We start from the raw sequence: 23063 nt of genomic DNA on the forward strand, positions 1-23063 counted from the left end.
CCAGACAAAATATTATGTTTTTATGGTAGGTTAATCGGATCCTGTCTAAATTGGCTCTAGTATATGTATGAATGTGTGTTAGCCCCTGTACACACGGTCGGAGAATCTGTCGGAATGTGTCCTATCGGACCGTGTCGTCAGATAATCCGACTGTGTGTGGTATGCATCGGACTGATTCCGTCCGAATCTCCGTCCGACCCAATTTTCCAACATGTTGGAAATATTTCCCGACCAACTGGGCCGGTCGGACGGAATCCGATCATGTGTAGAGAATTTTGATCGGACCAAGTGCCACGCATGCTCAGATCAAATTCCTACATCAAAGCTATTGGCTACTAGCCTGAATGTAGTCCCATCATAACTAAATTACGTCATCACGTTCTGAAAGATCGGATTTTTCGACAACTTAGTCCGACCGTGTGTATGCAACAGTTTCGGACACAATCCGTCAGACTAAATCTGACGGGCAAAATCCGACGGATTTGGTTGCCAGAATCTCCGACCGTGTGTACAGGGGCTTTAGGGACCTTAGATTGTAAGCTCCTTGAGGGTAGGGACTGATGTGAATGTACATTGTATATGTAAAGCACTGTGTAAATTGACGGCGCTATATAAGTACCTGAAATAAATAAAAAAATTAAAAATAAATTAACCTTTCAGTTATCTATAGGCCAGACAACTTTTTTTTTTTAACTCTTACGTAACCATATGCCAGACAAAATGTTATTTGCTATTAACCCTTTAGTCATCTATATGTAAGACAAAATAACATATTGTCTTGAATAGGGATGACTAAAGGGTGTCTGGAATATGGGCAACTAAAGGGTAAATTGAAAAAATATATATAAAGTTGCCTTGCATATGGGTGATTAAAGTGTTAAAAATATATATTTTTTTGCCTTGCATAAAGATAACTTAAAGGGTTTATTTAAAAACAAAACACACATTTGTCTTGCATATGAATGAGTACAATGAGCCCAGGTTGATTTTATTGGTGGATCTATTTTCTCTGCTCTCTTAGTATCAGTTCTCTCCATGGATCTCTTGCTGAATATAACATGTGAGGAGTGAGATGGAGGTGTGATGTGATGTGGTTTGTTCTGATGTGATGTGATCTGATGTGGTGTGTTCTGTTCTGATGTGGTGTGTTTTGATGTGATGTGATCTGTTCTGATGTGGTGTGTTCTGATGTGATGTGATCTGATGTGGTGTGATCTGATGGGATGTGATCTGTTCTGATGTGGTGTGTTCTGATGTGGTGTGATCTGATGTGGTGTGTTCTGATGGGATGTGATCTGTTCTGATGTGGTGTGTTCTGATGTGATGTGATCTGATGTGGTGTGATCTGATGTGGTGTGTTCTGATGTGATGTGATCTGCTCTGATGTGGTGTGTTCTGATGTGATGTGATCTGATCTGATGTGGTGTGTTCTGATGTGGTGTGTTCTGTTCTGATGTGGTGTGTTCTGATGTGATGTGATCTGATGTGGTGTGTTCTGATGTGATGTGATCTGTTCTGATGTGGTGTGTTCTGATGTGATGTGATCTGATGTGGTGTGTTCTGATGTGATGTGATCTGTTCTGATGTGGTGTGTTCTGATGTGATGTGATCTGATGTGGTGTGATCTGATGTGATATGATTTTCTCTGATGTGGTGTGTTCTGATGTGATCTTCTCTGATGTGGTGTGTTCTGATGTGGTGTGATCTGATGTGGTGTGTTCTGATGTGATCTGATGTGGTGTGTTCTGATGTGATGTGATCTGCTCTGATGTGGTGTGTTCTGATGTGGTGTGTTCTGATGTGGTGTGTTCTGTTCTGATGTGGTGTGTTCTGATGTGATGTGATCTGATGTGGTGTGTTCTGATGTGGTGTGTTCTGATGTGATGTGATCTGTTCTGATGTGGTGTGTTCTGATGTGATGTGATCTGATGTGGTGTGATCTGATGTGATGTGATCTTCTCTGATGTGGTGTGTTCTGATGTGATGTGATCTGATGTGGTGTGTTCTGATGTGGTGTGTTCTGATGTGATGTGATCTGTTCTGATGTGGTGTGTTCTGATGTGATGTGATCTGATGTGGTGTGTTCTGATGTGATGTGATCTGATGTGGTGTGTTCTAATGTGGTGTGTTCTGATGTGGTGTGTTCTGATGTGATGTGATCTGATGTGATGTGATCTGATGTGATGTGATCTTCTCTGATGTGGTGTGTTCTGATGTGATGTGATCTGATGTGGTGTGTTCTGATGTGATCTGATGTGGTGTGATGTGATGTGGTGTGTTCTGATGTGATGTGGTGTGTTCTGATGTGGTGTGTTCTGATCTGATGTGATCTGATGTGATGTGGTGTGTTCTGATCTGATGTGATCTGATGTGATGTGGTGTGTTCTGATGTGATCTGATGAACTATGATCTGATGTGATGTGGTGTGATCTCATGTGATGTGATCTGATGTGATGTGACATACACCTCTCCTTCCCTGTGTGTGCGATCTGCAGTCACACATCCTCGTACACAGAACCCTCCGAGTCCTTAGTCAGCATCCTCATCACAGGGAGCCTCCTCATTGGTGTCCCAGAGACTTGCCTCCAATGACGTCATCTGTGACATATTTCAGGTGGATGCAGAGCAATACGTGACAAGTCCCAGCCACATACCGAGGAGGACTTGCTGATCATCCTTCCCCCCCACACTGATCTACCATGGCACACTGCGGAGAGGAGCACAGGTAAGTACAGGGAAACGATGGCTGACACTAGTAACCTGATAGTAGATCATAGTGTTGATGTCTCCTATCTTCCATGCCAGGTCATGATGATGATGTGTAACAGGTTGATTATTATGGAGGAGGCAGATATGTCATGGTGGAGGAGAGCACACAGAGGCTGCTTTGTCCCCATAGTAGATGGGGGATGGAGGTTTCCTAGAAGCCATCAGGAGCAGTGAGGAGGGAGGAAGGACTCATTCACACTCTCATCAATCACTTTATTATGCCTCTTCACACCTCTGGGTCTGAGTCCTTCAAATGTTCCCATCTGATGAGCAGGGTAGAGATCCTGTACAATGCACCAGAAAACCGGCTGTAAGCAGATATCCTGAACAGCCCAGGGCCATCATTGTGTGTGATTGTAGAGGAGGAGATGTGTGACCCATGCCAGACACTGGCTGGATGACTTACACTGCTTACAGAAGGATAGAAGAGATCTCCCGAGCCCTTCATGTGGTTACACATCGGTGAAAGTCACATCATAAATGTATAGGGGTTCCTTTACATCTGATGAAAATCAGATCACCTTACATAAGGAAATATATAGGGGATCTGATTTCCCCATGGAACTAGAAATATGTGAAATGCATACCAAGCTTACATAAGGGAAATTTATAGCATTCCCATGTATCTGATTCTTGTATGCGATGAGAAATGGAGGAAAGTCAGGTAATGCATACATAAGGGAATTATATGTGTGAAAGTCAGATTACTTTACGTAAGGGAAATATATAGGAGTTCCTTTATATCTGATTCCTTCATGGGATGAAATGTGAAATAGTCAGATCACCTTACATAAGGGAAATGTATAGTAGGGGTTCTCCTATATCTGATTTCTTCATGGGGTTAGATATGGGTGTAAGTCAGATCATGCTTACATTACATAAATCTATAGGGGTTCCTTTACATCTGATGAGAAATGAATTAAAATCAGTGGAATTATATAGGGGATCTGATTTCCCATGGAATAAGAAATGAGTGAAAGGCATACCATGTTTACATAAGGCAGATGTATAAGTATTCTTATGTATCTGATTATTTTATGGAATGAGAAATAGGTGAAAGTCAAATAATGCTTACACCAGGGAATTATATGGGAGTTTCTTTATATATGATTAGAAGTGGGTGAAAGTCAGATCACAGGTGTTCTCCTGTATCTGATTTCTTCATGGAGCTAGAAAGGGTGAAAATCAGATCATGCTTACATAAGAGAATTATATAGGGACTCCCTTGTGTCTGATTAGAGATAGGTGGAAGTCTGATCATTCTTACATAAGGGAATTATATAGGGGTTCCCTTGTATCTGATTACAGACAGGTGGGAGTCAGATCATTCTTACATAAGGGAATTATATAGGGGTTCCCTTGTGTCTCGTTAGAGATAGGTGGGGGTCAGATCATTCTTACATAAGGGAATTATATAAGTGTCTCATTAGAGATAGGTGGAAGTCAGATAATGCTTAAATAAGGGAATTATATAGGCGATCCCTTGCATCTGATTCCTTCATGGGATTAGACAGGGGTGAAAGTCAGATCATGCATAGGTAAGAGAATGAGATAGGGGATCCTTTACATCGAATTCCTTCATGGGATGAGAAAGGGTACACATCAGATTTGTATGAGTTGAACTGACATTTGTACACAACAGCTGAATAAGCTAGAGCAATCTGGATTCCTGATTTGTCTAATATAAAAAGAGCCCCACTTTTCTTCCCTTACCTGAGCTCTTCCATTGATCTGTTGTGGTTTTCTGTTCCTTGTAGTCTAATTGTGTGCTCTTCAATGACAGAGGTAAAAAAACTTGTTGAAAATAATTGGTTAGGCATTAGGCACTGCTGTCCAAGAAGCTGGAGCTAATTAGTGTACAAAATTTTTAACACTAATAAAGTTTGTGTAGACTCTAAAGCCTCGTACACACAATGCAATTGTTGGTAAGGGATTACCTGTTGACAGACTGTTGTCCTAAAATCTTACCGTTAGTACGCTCCTTCTGCAATTTTGCAGCCATTCATTTGAATGGGCTGAAATCACACCAGAATGTGAAAAAAGTAGTGAATACACTGCTTTTAACAAATTCCCCACACCAAATTGAATGGTGCATTTGGTGCAAACATACTATATTTGCAATCTGCACTAAGGTTGGCGTTAATATTGAATTGGCAGCCACAGCAAAGGTAATGCGTTTGAGTACTATGCGGTAAATGCGTACAGAACACGCCTTTCCCACACTGCGTTCTGATGTGAGATGGCCCTAAAGGCTGACCGATATCATTGTCTATTGGCAGACTTTATGGATTAGAATCAAAATTGCAGATTTGTGTCATTCCTAACAATATCACTACACTTCTGCCTAATAAAGACAACAGCTGTATGTGAGAAGATTTAGTTCAAGTTAAATCTTATAAAAGTAAATCATAATTTAAAGAAGTTCTAGATAAATTTCCCAATAATATTACTGAAATCCTATTAAGAAACTGAGCTAATGACATATTTTCTGAAAGATCTTGTAATCGGCATTCACATAAATGACGAAAAAGATTTCACAAAGTCATGTGACCATAGAATTTCAGTATACTTGTTGCAGCAGTTGTGTGCAAATATCTGCAATCTCTCATCTAGAGAATTAGGTAAACCGGTATACTTGCATCAAAATATGCAAATGAGGCAATTACCTGCCATTAGCTTCTCTTTATTTTCTTATTAGCTTCTCTTTTTTGTGCTAGCTGGACTCTGTTAACCACCTCAATACCAGGCACTTACACCCCCTTCCTGCGCAAGCCAATTTTCAGCTTTCAGCACTGTCGCCGTTTAAATGACAATACTGCACTGTACCCAAACAGAATTTTTATTATTTTGTTTTCACAAATAGCGCTTTCTTTTGGTGATATTTGATCACCTCTGCGGTTTTGTCTTTTTGTTTCTTTTGCTAAACAAATAAAAAAAGATCTAATATTTTGAAGAAAAAAAAAGTTTCTCTTGTTTCTGTTATTAAATTTTGTAAATAAGTAAGTTTTCTCCTTCACTGGTGGGCACTGATAAGGCAGCACTGACCTGCACTGATGAGGTGGCACCAATGAGGTGGCACTGATGGCACTGACGGTGGGCACTGATAAGCGACACTGATGAGCACTGGTCGGCGGCACTGATGGGCACTCATCGGTGGCACTGATGGGCGACACTGGGCATTGAAAGGCTGCACTGATGGGTACTTATGGGTAGCACTGATAGGCGATAGGCGACTGATAGGCACTGTTATGTGGCACGGATGGGCACTGATAGATGGCAATGTTAGGCATCACCTCATCTTTACCGAAATCGGTGTAGCGGTGTGTCAGACATACCGCACCACTGATCACTGCGATGCACGTCCCCATGGACGCACGAGAGCGGCCGTTCTGGGTGGACGTTATATAACCGCCTCCCAGAATGAGAGCCGTGCCGCCCAGCCGTCATTTGACGGCTGGCGGGCGGCAAGCGGTTAAAAGAGAAGTGTGAAATGTAAAAAAATTTTTTTCTAAATACTAAATACTCACCTAGGAGGATACAGTATCAATTCAATGCAGCATCTGTCACTAGCTGTGTCTACTCTACACCAAGAACTGAGCAATCAAAGACTGCTGATTGCTCAGTTCTAGGGTCCACTCTGAGCACAGAGCAATGATTGCCAGTCACCGGTTCTCTTCTCTGCACCTCCAGTACTTACTGGAGTGCTGGGCTGTGGAGGGAGTTGGAGCAGCTGGCTCAGTCTCCCAGTGGCACACTGAGAGGCTGAGCCAGTTGCCGATCAGGCATGTGGGCAGATCCTGACATTATTGTCCTGGAAGTTAGGTGGGAATTTCAGACCCTGCAAAGAAAAACATTTAAGCTATTATGACAATTAGATATTTATGCAGCTAATGGAATGTGAGCCTTAACTGGATGGATAAAGCAAGCCTACCATGTTTTTGAAATGGGAAAGAGGGACACCTATTAGCAAATGAATGTAGGCATAGGACACGCTCCCTGCCAAACCCTCTTAAAAGGAAAATTATACAAAAAAAAAAAAATGATTAGTTAAACCCACAAATGCTTTTTTTTTTTTTTTTTTTACACCTAATATTCCTTTAGGCCTCTTTCACACGGGACGGATCAGTAATGATCCGCCCCGTAATGATCCGCTCGCTCAGCGGGGATCGCTCTGTTGTCCCCGCTGAGCCGGCGGCGGACAGGGCGGTCTCCGCACACTGTGCAGGGACCGCCCTGTCAGCTCTCCGCTCTCCTCTATGGGGATCGGATGAGCATGGACCGTCTGTCCGTGTTCATCCGATCCGCTCTGCAGACGGACAGAAAAATAGGATTTTCTTCCGTCTGCAGAATCGGACAGTTGCGGAGGCGGACAATAGCGGGTGTCTGCTAATGCTCATCCGCAGACACCCGCTATCCCATAGGGATGAATGTATGCCCGTATTTCATCCGCAAACGGATGGATGAAATACGGACATACCATCCGCATGTGTGAAAAGGGCCTTATACTGGCTTTTGAAATTTACAAATGCAGCAATTTAGAAATTGGATGAAAGGATTAGTGCTGGGAAACACTTTTTTTAAAGATAAATATTGTGTTTTATATACAACTATATGGATCAGACCAAAATGAGGGACGAATGAGGAGGAAAGAGGGCTAGAGGGACATTGCTCCAAATCAGGGACAGTCCCTTCAAATCAGGGATAGGGATTGGTAGCACCACACAAAGGTAAATGTCAATGGTTGCTTTTAGTTGCTGCATCATACTGCCCCCTGTGCTGCTTTGTAATGTGTAAAAATACAATAAAACTAAAAGGGATTTGCACACCTGTTGAAAGTGAGAGTGAAAAAGTCCTAAATTGTGGGTTTGACCAAAAAAGAATAGAGGGGGGATTTTCCAAAGGGTGACATCATTTCTGGTGGTCCTGGTGACTCTCAGGGATTCCCTCAATTTATAGTGATTTCCTCTCACTTCCTCTTTGGCTATGTGACAGGAAGTGAAGGGAAATCTCCCCAATGGGACACAAATTACAGAAAAAAAGGACAGGGGTTATAACCCTCACTTACTCTATCCATTATGAAAACAAAGCATTCTAAGGCAATACACAAGTGAAACATTGTAAAATACACTGCTTTGTCCTCCTGCAACAGATTGGCCTTGGGAGGAGCACATGTTTTGATGAACACAAACTTAGTTTGTCTGAACTGTGTGAGAAGCTAGACATATACAAATGCCAGTGAAAATGTTTGATAAGAGTAGATTTAGTGCCGAGTAGACTTCAGCCAATCAAAGACAGCAGACTAGGAGGCTGGGCTGGTAGTGCATAGTTGTTTAAAACAACCTTTTATGTTTGGATTGCTCATGCCTACATGTAAAGGCATTTGGAAAAAAGAGGGTGAAATCCTATATACTGTGTATCCCTGATCTAATCATGAGTTAACCATTTAAAAAAAACACCCAAGCAGTAGCTAGCCACTTACGGACCAAGCCTTTCTGGCACGTTACGTTTACAATTAAAAATCAGCATTTGTTGCTAGAAAATTACTTAGCACCCCCAATATATATATATATATATATATATATATATATATATATATATATATATATATATATATATATATATATATATATATATATACACATACACACACACACACACACACACACACACACACACATTATTATTTTATTATTATTTATTTATTTATTATTTTTTTGCCAGAGACCCTAGAGAATATCCCTTGTAATTGAAATACGAGATGACAGGTCCTCTTTATAGAGCAAGACCCCATATCTATCCTTTACCTTTGAAAGAAAGAGATCACAAAAAACTAAATTGATCTTTTGCTTTAACCGCTTGCTGAACGCTGTACGGTATACGTCGGCAGAATGACAGGGCGGCATAAATGGGCGTACCCATACGTCCCTCCATCATTGCAGGCTAGTGGGCACGTGTGCACTGCCGGCGGTCCACCATGTGCCACATGAGCATGCCGCGGATCCCGCGGACTCAATGTCCGCCAGTGGCCCGCGATCGTGGCACGGACAGGCAGAGCGGGGAGATGCCTATGTAAACAAGGCATTTCCCTGTTCTGCCTAGTGACATGACAGGAATCTACTGCTCCCAGTGATAGGGAGCAGGGATCTCTGTCATATTCTTGCAAGCACATCCCGCCTACAGTTAGAACACAGTGAGGGAACACACTTAACCCATTGATCGCCCCCTAGTGTTTAACCCCTTCCCTGCCAGTGACCTTTATACAATAATCAGTGGCTATTTTTAGCTCTGATCGCTGTATAAATGTCAATGGACCCAAAATAGTGTCAGAAGTGTCTGATCTGTCTGCCGCAATGTCGCAGTCACGATAAAAATCGCCGTCATTACTAATTTAAAAAAAATTAATAACAAAAAAAATGCCATAAATCTATCCCCTATGTTGCACAGGTTATAACTTTTGCACAAACCAATCAATATACGCTTATTAATTTTTGTTTTTACAAAAAATATGTAGAAGAATACATATTGGCCTAAACTGAGGAAGAAATTAATTTTTTTATACATTTTTTGGGGGGATATTTATTATAGCGAAAAGTTAAAAATATAGTTTATTTTTCAAAATTGTCGGTCTTTTTTTGTTTATAGCGCAAAAAATAAAAACTGGGTGATCAAATACCACCAAAAGAACGCTCTATATGTGGGAAAAATAAGACGTCAATTTTGTTTGGGTGCAACGTCGCACGACCGCATAAATGTCAGTTAAAGTGACGCAGAACAAAAAGTTCTGAAAAAAGAACGGAAAAAAGTGTCAATAAAAAACACACTACACAGGTTTTTAAAGTAATTTATTAGGCAGCCCGGGGGGTCTCTTCTGACTTTGGAGTCTCTTCTGACTTCTCCGCTCTCTCCAGCCTCTTCTTTGCACTCTCTGGCCTCTTCTCCCGCTGCCCGATGTCTTTTGCTTGGCTCCTCCGCTATCTTCTGCTCTTTTGCCCACTCTTCTGCTAGCTGTTGCCCGGTCTTTTCTGTTGTCTTCTTCCCTCTTCTCTTTTTCCGATATTGACTTGATGCTCCCTCCTGCTGCAATGCCGTGTGCACGGTGTGCCACGACTTATACAGGTATGGGGCGGGGTCACCCCCGGAGCTGCCTAATAAATTACTTTAAAAACCTGTGTAGTGTGTGTGTTTTTTTTTATTGACACTTTTTTCCCCAGGTGAATGGGTAGGGGTACGATGTAACCCATACTCATTCGCATAGGGTGGGGGGGGCTGGGATCTGGGAGCCCCCATATTAAAGGGGGCTCCCAGATTCCAATAAGCCCCCTGCCGGCAGACCCCAACAAGCAACGGCCAGGGTTGTTGGGAAGAGGCCCTTGTCCTCATCAACGCGGGGACAAGGTGCTTTAGGGTGGGGGGAGCAGGGCCCCCCTGCCCCAAAGCACCAACCCCCTTCATGTTGAGGGCATGTGGCTTGGTATAGTCGAGGAGGGGGGGGAGAGCTGGCTCGACCCCTTCTTCCTGACCTGCCGGGCTGCGTGCTCATATTAGGGTCTGGTATGGCTCTTGGGGGGGACTCCACGCCATTTTTTTGGTGTGGGGGGTCCCCTAAAGATCCATACAAGCTTTGGGGGGAACCTCACGCACATTTTTTTTTTTCAATTTTTGCATTCCCCCTCAAGATTCTCAGCACACAAGTCGCAATGCAAGTCGGATCCTCTTGATCTGACTTCTGGTTCCCCATAGGGATCCATTGATTTTGAACAGAGACAGAGAAACACGGCTGAAAGCCAGCTTGGAGTAACATGCGTTGAATTCAATGCAAAACGCGGATAGAATCGTGTTTTTAATGCCGCTTTTTTTACTGGCATCTGTACTGGGTTTACAGACCATTTTTTAAAACGTCCATGGGCATGTAGCCTAAGGTGGAGGCTCTGTGCAAACCATTCAAGTTCCTCTACACCAAACGCATCCAACCATCATGTCTTTATATCTGGATTGTGCACAAGGGCACAGTCTTGCTGGAACATAAAGAGGCCTCCCCCAAACTGTTACCACAAGTTAGAATCGCACATCTGTCTAAAATATGCCTTTGAATGCTGTAGAATTTACTGTACCCGTCACTGAAAACATAAACTCCATAAATTGGACAGTTGTCCACATGGATTGGCAATATACTGTAGGTAGGAGTGATGGTCAGGTGTTGACAACGTTTTGCCATATAGTAGTTCCTCCAAGAAGTTGCAGTTCATTGTTGTTATTAGTATTAGTATACAGGATTTATTTAGCGCCAGCAGTTTGCGCAGCACTTTACAACATTGGGGCAGGAAGTACAATTACAATACAATTTAATACAGTAGGAATCCGATATATAACAATCATGTACTGATAAATCTGAAACTGGGCAACAGTATTTATTATTATTTTTTATTAATTTTGTGGGTACCTTTAGTTATAGTATGGTGTATTGGTGGAACACTGACCAAGCTCCAGGAACAACCACACTACCATATATGACAGGTCAGTATTGGATATATGGATGTAGCACAGTAGAAATGCTGCAAAAATGTACAGGTATATATATATATATGTGTTCAATGAGGTAGTGAACAGAGCAGTGATTATGTACTGGCTGCTTGATCTCTATTATATATAGTGTGACCATTCATTTTTTACCTATGGTGAAAGACAGGCATGGTGGCAGGAGACCCCTCTGGTGTGGGATATTTTAGCATAGCTCCCAACTGTCCCTGAGTTAGATGGACAGTCCCTGATTTGAAGCAAAGTCTCTTAGCCCCTGTACACACGGTCGGAGATTCTGCCAACCAAATCCGTTGGATTTAGTCCGACGGATTGTGTCCGAAACTGTTGCATACACACGGTCGGACTAAGTTGTCGAAAAATCCAATCTTTCAGAACGTGATGATGTAATTTCGTTACAATGGGACTACATTCAGGCTAGTAGCTAATAGCTTTGATGTAGGAATTTGATCTAAACATGCGTGGCACTTGGTCCGATCAAAATTCGCTACACATGATCGGAGTATGTCCGATCAAACCAGTTGGTCGGGAAATATTTCCAACATGTTGGAAAATTGGGTCCGATGGATATTCGGACGGAATCAGTCCGATGCATACCACACACAGTCGGATTATCCGACCACACGGTCCGATAGGACACATTCCGACGGATTCTCCGACCGTGTGTACAAGGGCTTAGTCCCTCTTTCCTCCTCATTTGTCTGAACTACTGTATATAGTTGTATCATAGGTGTGCGCAGCCTATTGCATTAGGATGTGCACCCAAAAGCTCAAACAAACGTGTGTGTGTGTATATATTATAAACTGTATTAAAACATGGACGGTGTCAGTAGAGCAGTGGACGGTGTCAGTAGAGCAGTGGACGGTGTCAGTAGGGCAGATATTGGTGTCAGTAGAGCAGTGAACAGTGTCAGTAGGGCAGAGATTGGTGTCAGTAGAGCAGTGAACAGTGTCAGTAGGGCACAGATTGGTGTCAGTAGAGAAGTAAACAGTGTCGGTAGGGCAGAAATCGGTGTCAGTAGAGCAGTGGACAGTGTCAGTAGGGCAGAGATTGGTGTCAGTAGAGCAGTAAACAGTGTCAGTAGGGCAGAAATTGGTGTCAGTAGAGCAGTGGACAGTGTCAGTAGAGCAGTGGACAGTGTCAGTAGAGCAGTGGACAGTGTCAGTAGGACAGAGATTGGTGTCAGTAGGGCAGAAATTGGTGTCAGTAGGGCAGTGAACGTGTCAGTAGGGCAGAGATTGATGCCAGTAGAGCAGTGGACAGTGTCAGTAGGGCAGAGATTGGTGTCAGTAGAGCAGTAAACAGTGTTAGTAGGGCAGAAATTGGTGTCAGTAGAGCAGTGGACAGTGTCAGTAGGGCAGAGATTGGTGTCAGTAGAGCAGAAAACAGTGTCAGTAGGGCAGAAATTGGTGTCAGTAGAGCAGTGGACAGTGTCAGTAGGGCAGAGATTGGTGTCAGTAGAGCAGTGGGCAGTGTCAGTAGAGCAGTGAACAGTGTCAGTAGGACAGAGATTGGTGTCAGTAGGGCAGAAATTGGTGTCAGTAGGGCAGTGAACGTGTCAGTAGGGCAGAGATTGGTGCCAGTAGAGCAGTGGACAGTGTCAGTAGGGCATAGATTGGTTTCAGTAGAGCAGTGGACAGTGTCAGTAGGGCAGAGATTGGTGTCAGTAGGGCAGAGATTGGTGGCAGTAGGGCAGAGATTGGTGTCAGTAGAGCAGTGGGCAGTGTCTGTAGAGCAGTGAACAGTGTCAGTAGGACAGAGATTGGTGTCAGTAGGGCAGAAATTGGTGTCAGTAGGGCAGTAAACGTGTCAGTAGGGCAGAGATTGGTGCCAGTAGAGCAGTGGACAGTGTCAGTAGGGAAGAGAATGGTGTCAGTAGAGCAGTGGACACTGTCAGTAGGGCAGAGATTGGTGTCAGTAGTTTTTTTATTTATCTTTGAATAATTTTTTTACAATTACATTTTTTTTATAATTTTTTAAAAAAATTAAAGAACCCCCTTGAGGGGCTTTGTTAAAATAGCAGGGGAAATCTGCGCTACATGGGATGATTAGGGTGTGCCAGGCACACCCGGCACAGCCCCTTCGCATGCCTATGAGTTGTTTGTAAAATGCACTATTCTACTTTCAAAAAGTGCTAAACCTTTTATCCAGTTACTAAATTAAAATTTCAAAAGCCAGTATAAAAGGAAAAGTAATGGTTTTTAAAAAAAGCACTTGTGAGTTTAACCAATTTGTGTGTGTGTGTAAAAAAAAAAAAATTATATTTATTTATATAAAATAAAAGTGACCAGAGAAGGCTTTCCAACATACATGATTGCTGGGCCTCTCCTCCATACCCCACACATTAGTGCTCCCCCATCCCACACACAGTTGCTCCCACCACCACAATTCTCACCTGTGAGCCGGAGCTCCATAGACATTAAATTGTTTGCCAATCTGGACAAAAATGGCAGAATCAAGAAGCACATAGAAACGAAACTGAAAATGTTTTTTCTAATACCAAGTGGTTTGCCTTTGCAATTGTTGAAAAATGTAACACTATAGGGTTGGTTTACTCATAGGCTGTTTACTTTGCAAGGAGGTTCTCCCTTAGGTTAATAAATGTGCTGCAAAATTATCTTTGCAAAGAGTACACAATCATATGCAAGGAGAAAAAAGGGATCAGCAGATATTTACCTAATTCACTAAGCTAATGGAAAATCCCTTGCATATGAATCATTCTATTTACCTTTGTTAAGCCAAGCCCTGTATCTGTTGTCTGTACTAAGCCTTTATATACCTACAGTGTATATGCGTGTGTGTGTGTGTGTGTGTGTGTGTGTGTGTATATGCGTGTGTGAGTGATGTGTGTATATGTATATATATATATATATATATATATACCGTATTTTTCGGACTATAAGGCGCACGTAAAAGCCTAAATTTTCTCACAAAAACGACCGTGCGCCTTATAATCCGGTGCGCCTTATATATGACCTGTTGACATCGCTGGAGTTCTTTGGTTAATGCACCCGGAATGATGGCAAGCACTCACTTGGGCTTTAACAGTATCTGTCAGATGGGCGCGCATGGAGTCACAGATCAATAGGGATGGAGATTCGTGGAAAAAGCCACCCGGTCTCTTGACGTAAACCTTCGGACTATAAGGCGCACGTAAAAGCCTAAATTTTCTCACAAAATCGACCGTGCGCCTTATAGTCCGATGCGCCTTATATATGGAAATATCCATTTTATCAGCCGGTCGTTGCTAGTGCGCCTTATAATCCGGTGCGCCTTATAGTCCGAAAAATACGGTGTATATATATATATATATATATATATATATATATATATATATATATATATATATATATATTGTAACATCAGGGGTTGTTTTATCCTAAGGGCCGGTTCACACTGCAGGCGAGGCGAGGCGACTCCGACTTGCCTCGCCGCGACCTGCCGCGACCTCTGCGGCAACTTGCAGATGACTTCTGTATAGAAGTCAATGCAAGTCGCCCCGAGGTCGCCCAAAAGTAGTACAGGAACCTTTTTTCTGAGTCGGAGCGACTCGAGTTGCTCCTCTCAGAACGGTTCCATTGTACAGAACGGGGGCGACTTGCGAGAGCGAGGCGAGGCGAGTCGTGTCGCCTCGCATCGCCCGCTGTGTGAACCGGCTCTAAGGGTAGAGCTTACCAGTGAGCTGAGTCCACGCCAGATATGCTGTTTTAAGGGCTTGTAAGCCCACTTTTAATAATGAAAGAAAATGTCCGATAACAGAAGAGTTACCCACACAGGGGTTTCAGCTTTCCACAGCAACAATGTAAGTAAAACCAAAAATACCAAGCCATCTGGCTCTCTTTAGCAGCACTGCTGCTCAGACTTATACTTTAGCCCTTTCGGCTCTAGAACAGAACAGAACCACTTCTCCCTTGCTTGCCCGGACAGAAGAGCAGGGGGGTAGAGCAGTAGGGCAGATATGAAAGGAGGTGTATTGGTGGGGCAGATGAGCAGGGGGAACAGAGGTGGGGCAGAATAGCAGGGTGGTACAGAGGTGAGACAGATGTGCAGGAGGTACATTGGTGGGGCAGATGAAAAAGCAGGTTACAATGGTGGGGCAGATGAGCAGATGAGTTCAGTGCTATGACAGATGAGAAGGTGATTCAGTAGTGAGACAGGAGGGCATGGGGATACGGCGGTGGAACAGATGTGCAGGGAGGTACAGCGGTGGGGCAGCAAAGCAAGGGGTTACAGTGGTGGGACAGATGTGCAAGAGGTACAGTGGTGGGACAGATGAGCGGGGGGGGGGGGGGGTTCAGTGGTGGGAAAGATGAGCAGGGGGGGTTCAGTGTTGGGGCAGAGGAGACAGTAGGTACATTGGTGGGACAGATGAGCAGGCGGTTACAGCGGTGTGTCAGAGGAGCAAGGTGGGGGAGAAGTGCAGAGAAGAAAGGAGGTACATTGGTGGAACACATGAGTAGGGGGTTACAGTGGTGGGGCAGAAGAGCAGGGGGAACAGAGGTGGGACAGATGTGCAGGTGGTACAGTCGTGGGGCAGATAAGAAAGGGGGTTACACTGGTGGGGTAGATGAGCAGATAAGGTCAGTGTTAGGACAGATGAGAAGATGGTTACAGTGGTGGGACAAAAGAGCAGGGTGGTAGCGTGCTGGGGCAGATGTACAGGGGGTTACAGTGGTGGGAGAGATGAGCAGGGGAGTGTAGAGGTGGGTCAGATGTGCAGGGTATTACAGTGGTGGGGCAGATGTGCAGGGGATTACAGTGGTGGGGCAGACGAGGAAGGGGGTTACATTGGCGGGGCAGATGAGCAGGGTAGTACAGTGGTGGGGCAGATGATCAGGGGTGTATAGTGAAGGGGCAGATGAGCAGGGGGGTTACAGTGGTGGGGCAGATGTGCAGGGTAGTACAGTGGTGGGGCAGATGAACAGGGGGGTACAGTGAAAGGGCAGATGAGCAGTGGGTACAGTGGTGGGGCAGATGAGCAGGGTGGTACAGTGGTGGAGCAGATGAGGAGGGGGTACAGTGGTGGGACAGATGTGCAGGGTAGTACAGTGGTGTGGCAGATGAGCGGGGGGGTACAGTAAAGGGGCAGATGACCAGGGGGAGCAGTGGTGGGGCAGATAAGCAGGGGGGTACAGTGATGGAGCAGATGAACAGGGGGGTACAGTGGTGGGGCATATGTGCAGGGTAGTACAGTGGTGGGGCAGATGTGCAGGGTGATACAGTGGTGGGAGAGATGTGCAGGGCAGTACAGTGGTGGGACAGATGAGCAGGGAGTACAGTGGTGGAGCAGATGAGGAGGGGGTACAGTGGTGGGGCAGATGTGCCAGGTAGTACAGTGGTGGGGCAGATGAGCAGGGGGTACAGTGGTGGAGCAGATGAGGATGGGGTACAGTGGTGGGGCAGATGTGCAGGGCGGTACAGTGGTGGGGCAGATGAGCAGGGCGGTACAGTGGTGGGGCAGATGAGCAGGGCGGTACAGTGGTGGGGCAGATGAGCAGGGGGGTACAGTGGTGGAGCAGGTGAGGAGGGGGTACAGTGGTGGGGCAGATGTGCAGGGTAGTACAGTGGTGGGGCAGATGTGCAGGGGGTACAGTGGTGGAGCAGATGAGGAGGGGTACAATGGTGGGGCAGATGTGCAGGGTAGTACAGTGGTGGGGCAGATGAGCAGGGTGGTACGTGGTGGGGCAGATGTGCAGGGTGGTACAGTGGTGGGGCAGATGTGCAGGGTAGTACAGTGGTGGGGCAGATGTGCAGGGTGGTACAGAGGTGGGGCAGATGTGCAGGGTGGTACAGAGGTGGGGCAGATGTGCAGGGTAGTACAGTGGTGGGGCAGATGTGCAGGGTAGTACAGTGGTGGGGCAGATGTGCAGGGTAGTACAGTGGTGGGGCAGATTAGCAGGGTGGTACAGTGGTGGGGTAGATGTGCAGGGTAGTACAGAGGTGGGGCAGATGTGCAGGGTAGTACAGTGGTGGGGCAGATGAGCAGGGTGGTACAGTGGTGGGGCAGATGAGCAGGGTGGTACAGTGGTGGGGCAGATGTGCAGGGTAGTACAGTGGTGGGGCAGATGAGCAGGGTGGTACAGTGGTGGGGCAGATGTGCAGGGTAGTACAGTGGTGGGGCAGATGAGCGGGGTGGTACAGTGGTGGGGCAGATGAGCAGGGTGGTACAGTGGTGGGGCAGATGAGCAGGGTGGTACAGTGGTGGGGCAGATGTGCAGGGTAGTACAGTGGTGGGGCAGATGTGCAGGGGGTACAGTGGTGGAGCAGATGAGGAGGGGTACAATGGTGGGGCAGATGTGCAGGGTAGTACAGTGGTGTGGCAGATGAGCGGGGTGGTACAGTGGTGGGGCAGATGTGCAGGGTGGTACAGTGGTGGGGCAGATGAGCAGGGTGGTACAGTGGTGTGGCAGATGAGCAGGGTGGTACAGTGGTGGGGCAGATGTGCAGGGTAGTACAGTGGTGGGGCAGATGAGCAGGGTGGTACAGTGGTGGGGTAGATGTGCAGGGTAGTACAGTGGTGGGGCAGATGAGCGGGGTGGTACAGTGGTGGGGCAGATGAGCGGGGTGGTACAGTGGTGGGGCAGATGAGCAGGGTGGTACAGTGGTGGGGCAGATGAGCAGGGTGGTACAGTGGTGGGGCAGATGTGCAGGGTAGTACATTGGTGGGGCAGATGTGCAGGGGGTACAGTGGTGGAGCAGATGAGGAGGGGTACAATGGTGGGGCAGATGTGCAGGGTAGTACAGTGGTGGGGCAGATGAGCGGGGTGGTACAGTGGTGGGGCAGATGAGCAGGGTGGTACAGTGGTGGGGCAGATGAGCAGGGTGGTACAGTGGTGGGGCAGATGTGCAGGGGGTACAGTGGTGGAGCAGATGAGGAGGGGGTACAGTGGTGGGACAGATGTGCAGGGTAGTACAGTGGTGTGGCAGATGAGCGGGGGGTACAGTAAAGGGGCAGATGACCAGGGGGAGCAGTGGTGGGGCAGATAAGCAGGGGGGTACAGTGATGGAGCAGATGAACAGGGGGGTACAGTGGTGGGGCATATGTGCAGGGTAGTACAGTGGTGGGGCAGATGTGCAGGGTGATACAGTGGTGGGAGAGATGTGCAGGGCAGTACAGTGGTGGGGCAGATGAGCAGGGAGTACAGTGGTGGAGCAGATGAGGAGGGGGTACCGTGGTGGGGCAGATGTGCCAGGTAGTACAGTGGTGGGGCAGATGAGCAGGGGGTACAGTGGTGGAGCAGATGAGGATGGGGTACAGTGGTGGGGCAGATGTGCAGGGCGGTACAGTGGTGGGGCAGATGAGCAGGGCGGTACAGTGGTGGGGCAGATGAGCAGGGCGGTACAGTGGTGGGGCAGGTGAGCAGGGGGGTACAGTGGTGGAGCAGGTGAGGAGGGGGTACAGTGGTGGGGCAGATGTGCAGGGTAGTACAGTGGTGGGGCAGATGTGCAGGGGGTACAGTGGTGGAGCAGATGTGCAGGGTAGTACAGTGGTGGGGCAGATGAGCAGGGTGGTACATGGTGGGGCAGATGTGCAGGGTGGTACAGTGGTGGGGCAGATGTGCAGGGTAGTACAGTGGTGGGGCAGATGTGCAGGGTGGTACAGAGGTGGGGCAGATGTGCAGGGTAGTACAGTGGCGGGGCAGATGTGCAGGGTAGTACAGTGGTGAGGCAGATGTGCAGGGTAGTACAGTGGTGAGGCAGATGTGCAGGGTAGTACAGTGGCGGGGCAGATGTGCAGGGTAGTACAGTGGCGGGGCAGATGTGCAGGGTAGTACAGTGGTGAGGCAGATGTGCAGGGTAGTACAGTGGTAGGGCAGATGTGCAGGGTAGTACAGTGGTGGGGCAGATGTGCAGGGTAGTACAGTGGCGGGGCAGATGTGCAGGGTAGTACAGTGGCGGGGCAGATGTGCAGGGTAGTACAGTGGTGAGGCAGATGTGCAGGGTAGTACAGTGGTGAGGCAGCTGTGCAGGGTAGTACAGTGGCGGGGCAGATGTGCAGGGTAGTACAGTGGCGGGGCAGATGTGCAGGGTAGTACAGTGGTGAGGCAGATGTGCAGGGTAGTACAGTGGTAGGGCAGATGTGCAGGGTAGTACAGTGGTGGGGCAGATGTGCAGGGTAGTACAGTGGTGGGGCAGATGTGCAGGGTAGTACAGTGGTGGGGCAGATGTGCAGGGTAGTACAGTGGTGGGGCAGATGTGCAGGGTAGTACAGTGGTGGGGCAGATGTGCAGGGTAGTACAGTGGTGGGGCAGATGTGCAGGGTAGTACAGTGGTGGGGCAGATGTGCAGGGTAGTACAGTGGTGGGGCAGATGTGCAGGGTAGTACAGTGGTGGGGCAGATGTGCAGGGTAGTACAGTGGTGGGGCAGATGTGCAGGGTAGTACAGTGGCGGGGCAGATGTGCAGGGTAGTACAGTGGTGAGGCAGATGTGAAGGGTAGTACAGTGGTGGGGCAGATGTGCAGGGTAGTACAGTGGTGGGGCAGATGTGCAGGGTAGTACAGTGGTGGGGCAGATGTGCAGGGTAGTACAGTGGTGGGGCAGATGTGCAGGGTAGTACAGTGGTGGGGCAGATGTGCAGGGTAGTACAGTGGTGGGGCAGATGTGCAGGGTAGTACAGTGGTGGGGCAGATGTGCAGGGTAGTACAGTGGTGGGGCAGATGTGCAGGGTAGTACAGTGGTGGGGCAGATGTGCAGGGTAGTACAGTGGTGGGGCAGATGTGCAGGGTAGTACAGTGGTGGGGCAGATGTGCAGGGTAGTACAGTGGTGGGGCAGATGTGCAGGGTAGTACAGTGGTAGGGCAGATGTGCAGGGTAGTACAGTGGTGGGGCAGATGTGCAGGGTAGTACAGTGGTGGAGCAGATGTGCAGGGTAGTACAGTGGTGGGGCAGATGTGCAGGGTAGTACAGTGGTGGGGCAGATGTGCAGGGTAGTACAGTGGTGGGGCAGATGTGCAGGGTAGTACAGTGGTGGGGCAGATGTGCAGGGTAGTACAGTGGTGGGGCAGATGTGCAGGGTAGTACAGTGGTGGGGCAGATGTGCAGGGTAGTACAGTGGTGGGGCAGATGTGCAGGGTAGTACAGTGGTGGGGCAGATGTGCAGGGTAGTACAGTGGTGGGGCAGATGTGCAGGGTAGTACAGTGGTGGGGCAGATGTGCAGGGTAGTACAGTGGTGGGGCAGATGTGCAGGGTAGTACAGTGGCGGGGCAGATGTGCAGGGTAGTACAGTGGCGAGGCAGATGTGCAGGGTAGTACAGTGGTGGGGCAGATGTGCAGGGTAGTACAGTGGTGGGGCAGATGTGCAGGGTAGTACAGTGGTGGGGCAGATGTGCAGGGTAGTACAGTGGTGGGGCAGATGTGCAGGGTAGTACAGTGGCGGGGCAGATGTGCAGGGTAGTACAGTGGTGAGGCAGATGTGCAGGGTAGTACAGTGGTAGGGCAGATGTGCAGGGTAGTACAGTGGTGGGGCAGATGTGCAGGGTAGTACAGTGGTGGAGCAGATGTGCAGGGTAGTACAGTGGTGGGGCAGATGTGCAGGGTAGTACAGTGGTGGGGCAGATGTGCAGGGTAGTACAGTGGTGGGGCAGATGTGCAGGGTAGTACAGTGGTGGGGCAGATGTGCAGGGTAGTACAGTGGTGGGGCAGATGTGCAGGGTAGTACAGTGGTGGGGCAGATGTGCAGGGTAGTACAGTGGTGGGGCAGATGTGCAGGGTAGTACAGTGGTGGGGCAGATGTGCAGGGTAGTACAGTGGTGGGGCAGATGTGCAGGGTAGTACAGTGGTGGGGCAGATGTGCAGGGTAGTACAGTGGTGGGGCAGATGTGCAGGGTAGTACAGTGGTGGGGCAGATGTGCAGGGTAGTACAGTGGTGGGGCAGATGTGCAGGGTAGTACAGTGGTGGGGCAGATGTGCAGGGTAGTACAGTGGTGGGGCAGATGTGCAGGGTAGTACAGTGGTGGGGCAGATGTGCAGGGTAGTACAGTGGTGGGGCAGATGTGCAGGGTAGTACAGTGGTGGGGCAGATGTGCAGGGTAGTACAGTGGTGGGGCAGATGTGCAGGGTAGTACAGTGGCGGGGCAGATGTGCAGGGTAGTACAGTGGTGAGGCAGATGTGAAGGGTAGTACAGTGGTAGGGCAGATGTGCAGGGTAGTACAGTGGTGGGGCAGATGTGCAGGGTAGTACAGTGGTGGGGCAGATGTGCAGGGTAGTACAGTGGTGGGGCAGATGTGCAGGGTAGTACAGTGGTGAGGCAGATGTGCAGGGTAGTACAGTGGTGGGGCAGATGTGCAGGGTAGTACAGTGGTGGGGCAGATGTGCAGGATAGTACAGTGGTGGGGCAGATGTGCAGGGTAGTACAGTGGTGGGGCAGATGTGCAGGGTAGTACAGTGGCGGGGCAGATGTGCAGGGTAGTACAGTGGCGAGGCAGATGTGAAGGGTAGTACAGTGGTAGGGCAGATGTGCAGGGTAGTACAGTGGTGAGGCAGATGTGCAGGGTAGTACAGTGGTGAGGCAGATGTGCAGGGTAGTACAGTGGCGGGGCAGATGTGCAGGGTAGTACAGTGGCGGGGCAGATGTGCAGGGTAGTACAGTGGTGAGGCAGATGTGCAGGGTAGTACAGTGGTAGGGCAGATGTGCAGGGTAGTACAGTGGTGGGGCAGATGTGCAGGGTAGTACAGTGGCGGGGCAGATGTGCAGGGTAGTACAGTGGCGGGGCAGATGTGCAGGGTAGTACAGTGGTGAGGCAGATGTGCAGGGTAGTACAGTGGTGAGGCAGATGTGCAGGGTAGTACAGTGGTGAGGCAGATGTGCAGGGTAGTACAGTGGTGAGGCAGATGTGCAGGGTAGTACAGTGGCGGGGCAGATGTGCAGGGTAGTACAGTGGCGGGGCAGATGTGCAGGGTAGTACAGTGGTGAGGCAGATGTGCAGGGTAGTACAGTGGTAGGGCAGATGTGCAGGGTAGTACAGTGGTGGGGCAGATGTGCAGGGTAGTACAGTGGTGGAGCAGATGTGCAGGGTAGTACAGTGGTGGGGCAGATGTGCAGGGTAGTACAGTGGCGGGGCAGATGTGCAGGGTAGTACAGTGGTGAGGCAGATGTGCAGGGTAGTACAGTGGTGAGGCAGATGTGCAGGGTAGTACAGTGGTGAGGCAGATGTGCAGGGTAGTACAGTGGCGGGGCAGATGTGCAGGGTAGTACAGTGGCGGGGCAGATGTGCAGGGTAGTACAGTGGCGGGGCAGATGTGCAGGGTAGTACAGTGGCGGGGCAGATGTGCAGGGTAGTACAGTGGCGGGGCAGATGTGCAGGGTAGTACAGTGGTGAGGCAGATGTGCAGGGTAGTACAGTGGTGAGGCAGATGTGCAGGGTAGTACAGTGGCGGGGCAGATGTGCAGGGTAGTACAGTGGCGGGGCAGATGTGCAGGGTAGTACAGTGGTGAGGCAGATGTGCAGGGTAGTACAGTGGTGGGGCAGATGTGCAGGGTAGTACAGTGGTGGGGCAGATGTGCAGGGTAGTACAGTGGTGGAGCAGATGTGCAGGGTAGTACAGTGGTGGGGCAGATGTGCAGGGTAGTACAGTGGTGGGGCAGATGTGCAGGGTAGTACAGTGGTGGGGCAGATGTGCAGGGTAGTACAGTGGTGGGGCAGATGTGCAGGGTAGTACAGTGGTGGGGCAGATGTGCAGGGTAGTACAGTGGTGGGGCAGATGTGCAGGGTAGTACAGTGGTGGGGCAGATGTGCAGGGTAGTACAGTGGTGGGG

General features: G+C 48.3%; 1 protein-coding gene across 1 annotated transcript in view; it reads left to right on the forward strand.

The window, feature by feature from the left end:
- Positions 1-2576: 2576 nt before the first annotated feature.
- Positions 2577-23063, forward strand: part of PNP (purine nucleoside phosphorylase) — a 56552-nt gene continuing 36065 nt past the window's right edge. Inside the window, exon 1 of the mRNA XM_077455091.1 lies at positions 2577-2725. Within this exon, the coding sequence (XP_077311217.1) occupies positions 2700-2725 (26 nt within the window). The 5' untranslated portion in view covers positions 2577-2699. The remainder of the gene's footprint in view (positions 2726-23063) is intronic.

Source organism: Lithobates pipiens, unplaced genomic scaffold (genome assembly GCF_037356315.1).
Source record: "Lithobates pipiens isolate NorthernLeopardFrog02 unplaced genomic scaffold, aLitPip1_a1.2 Scaffold_1, whole genome shotgun sequence".
Lineage (NCBI taxonomy): Eukaryota > Metazoa > Chordata > Amphibia > Anura > Ranidae > Lithobates > Lithobates pipiens.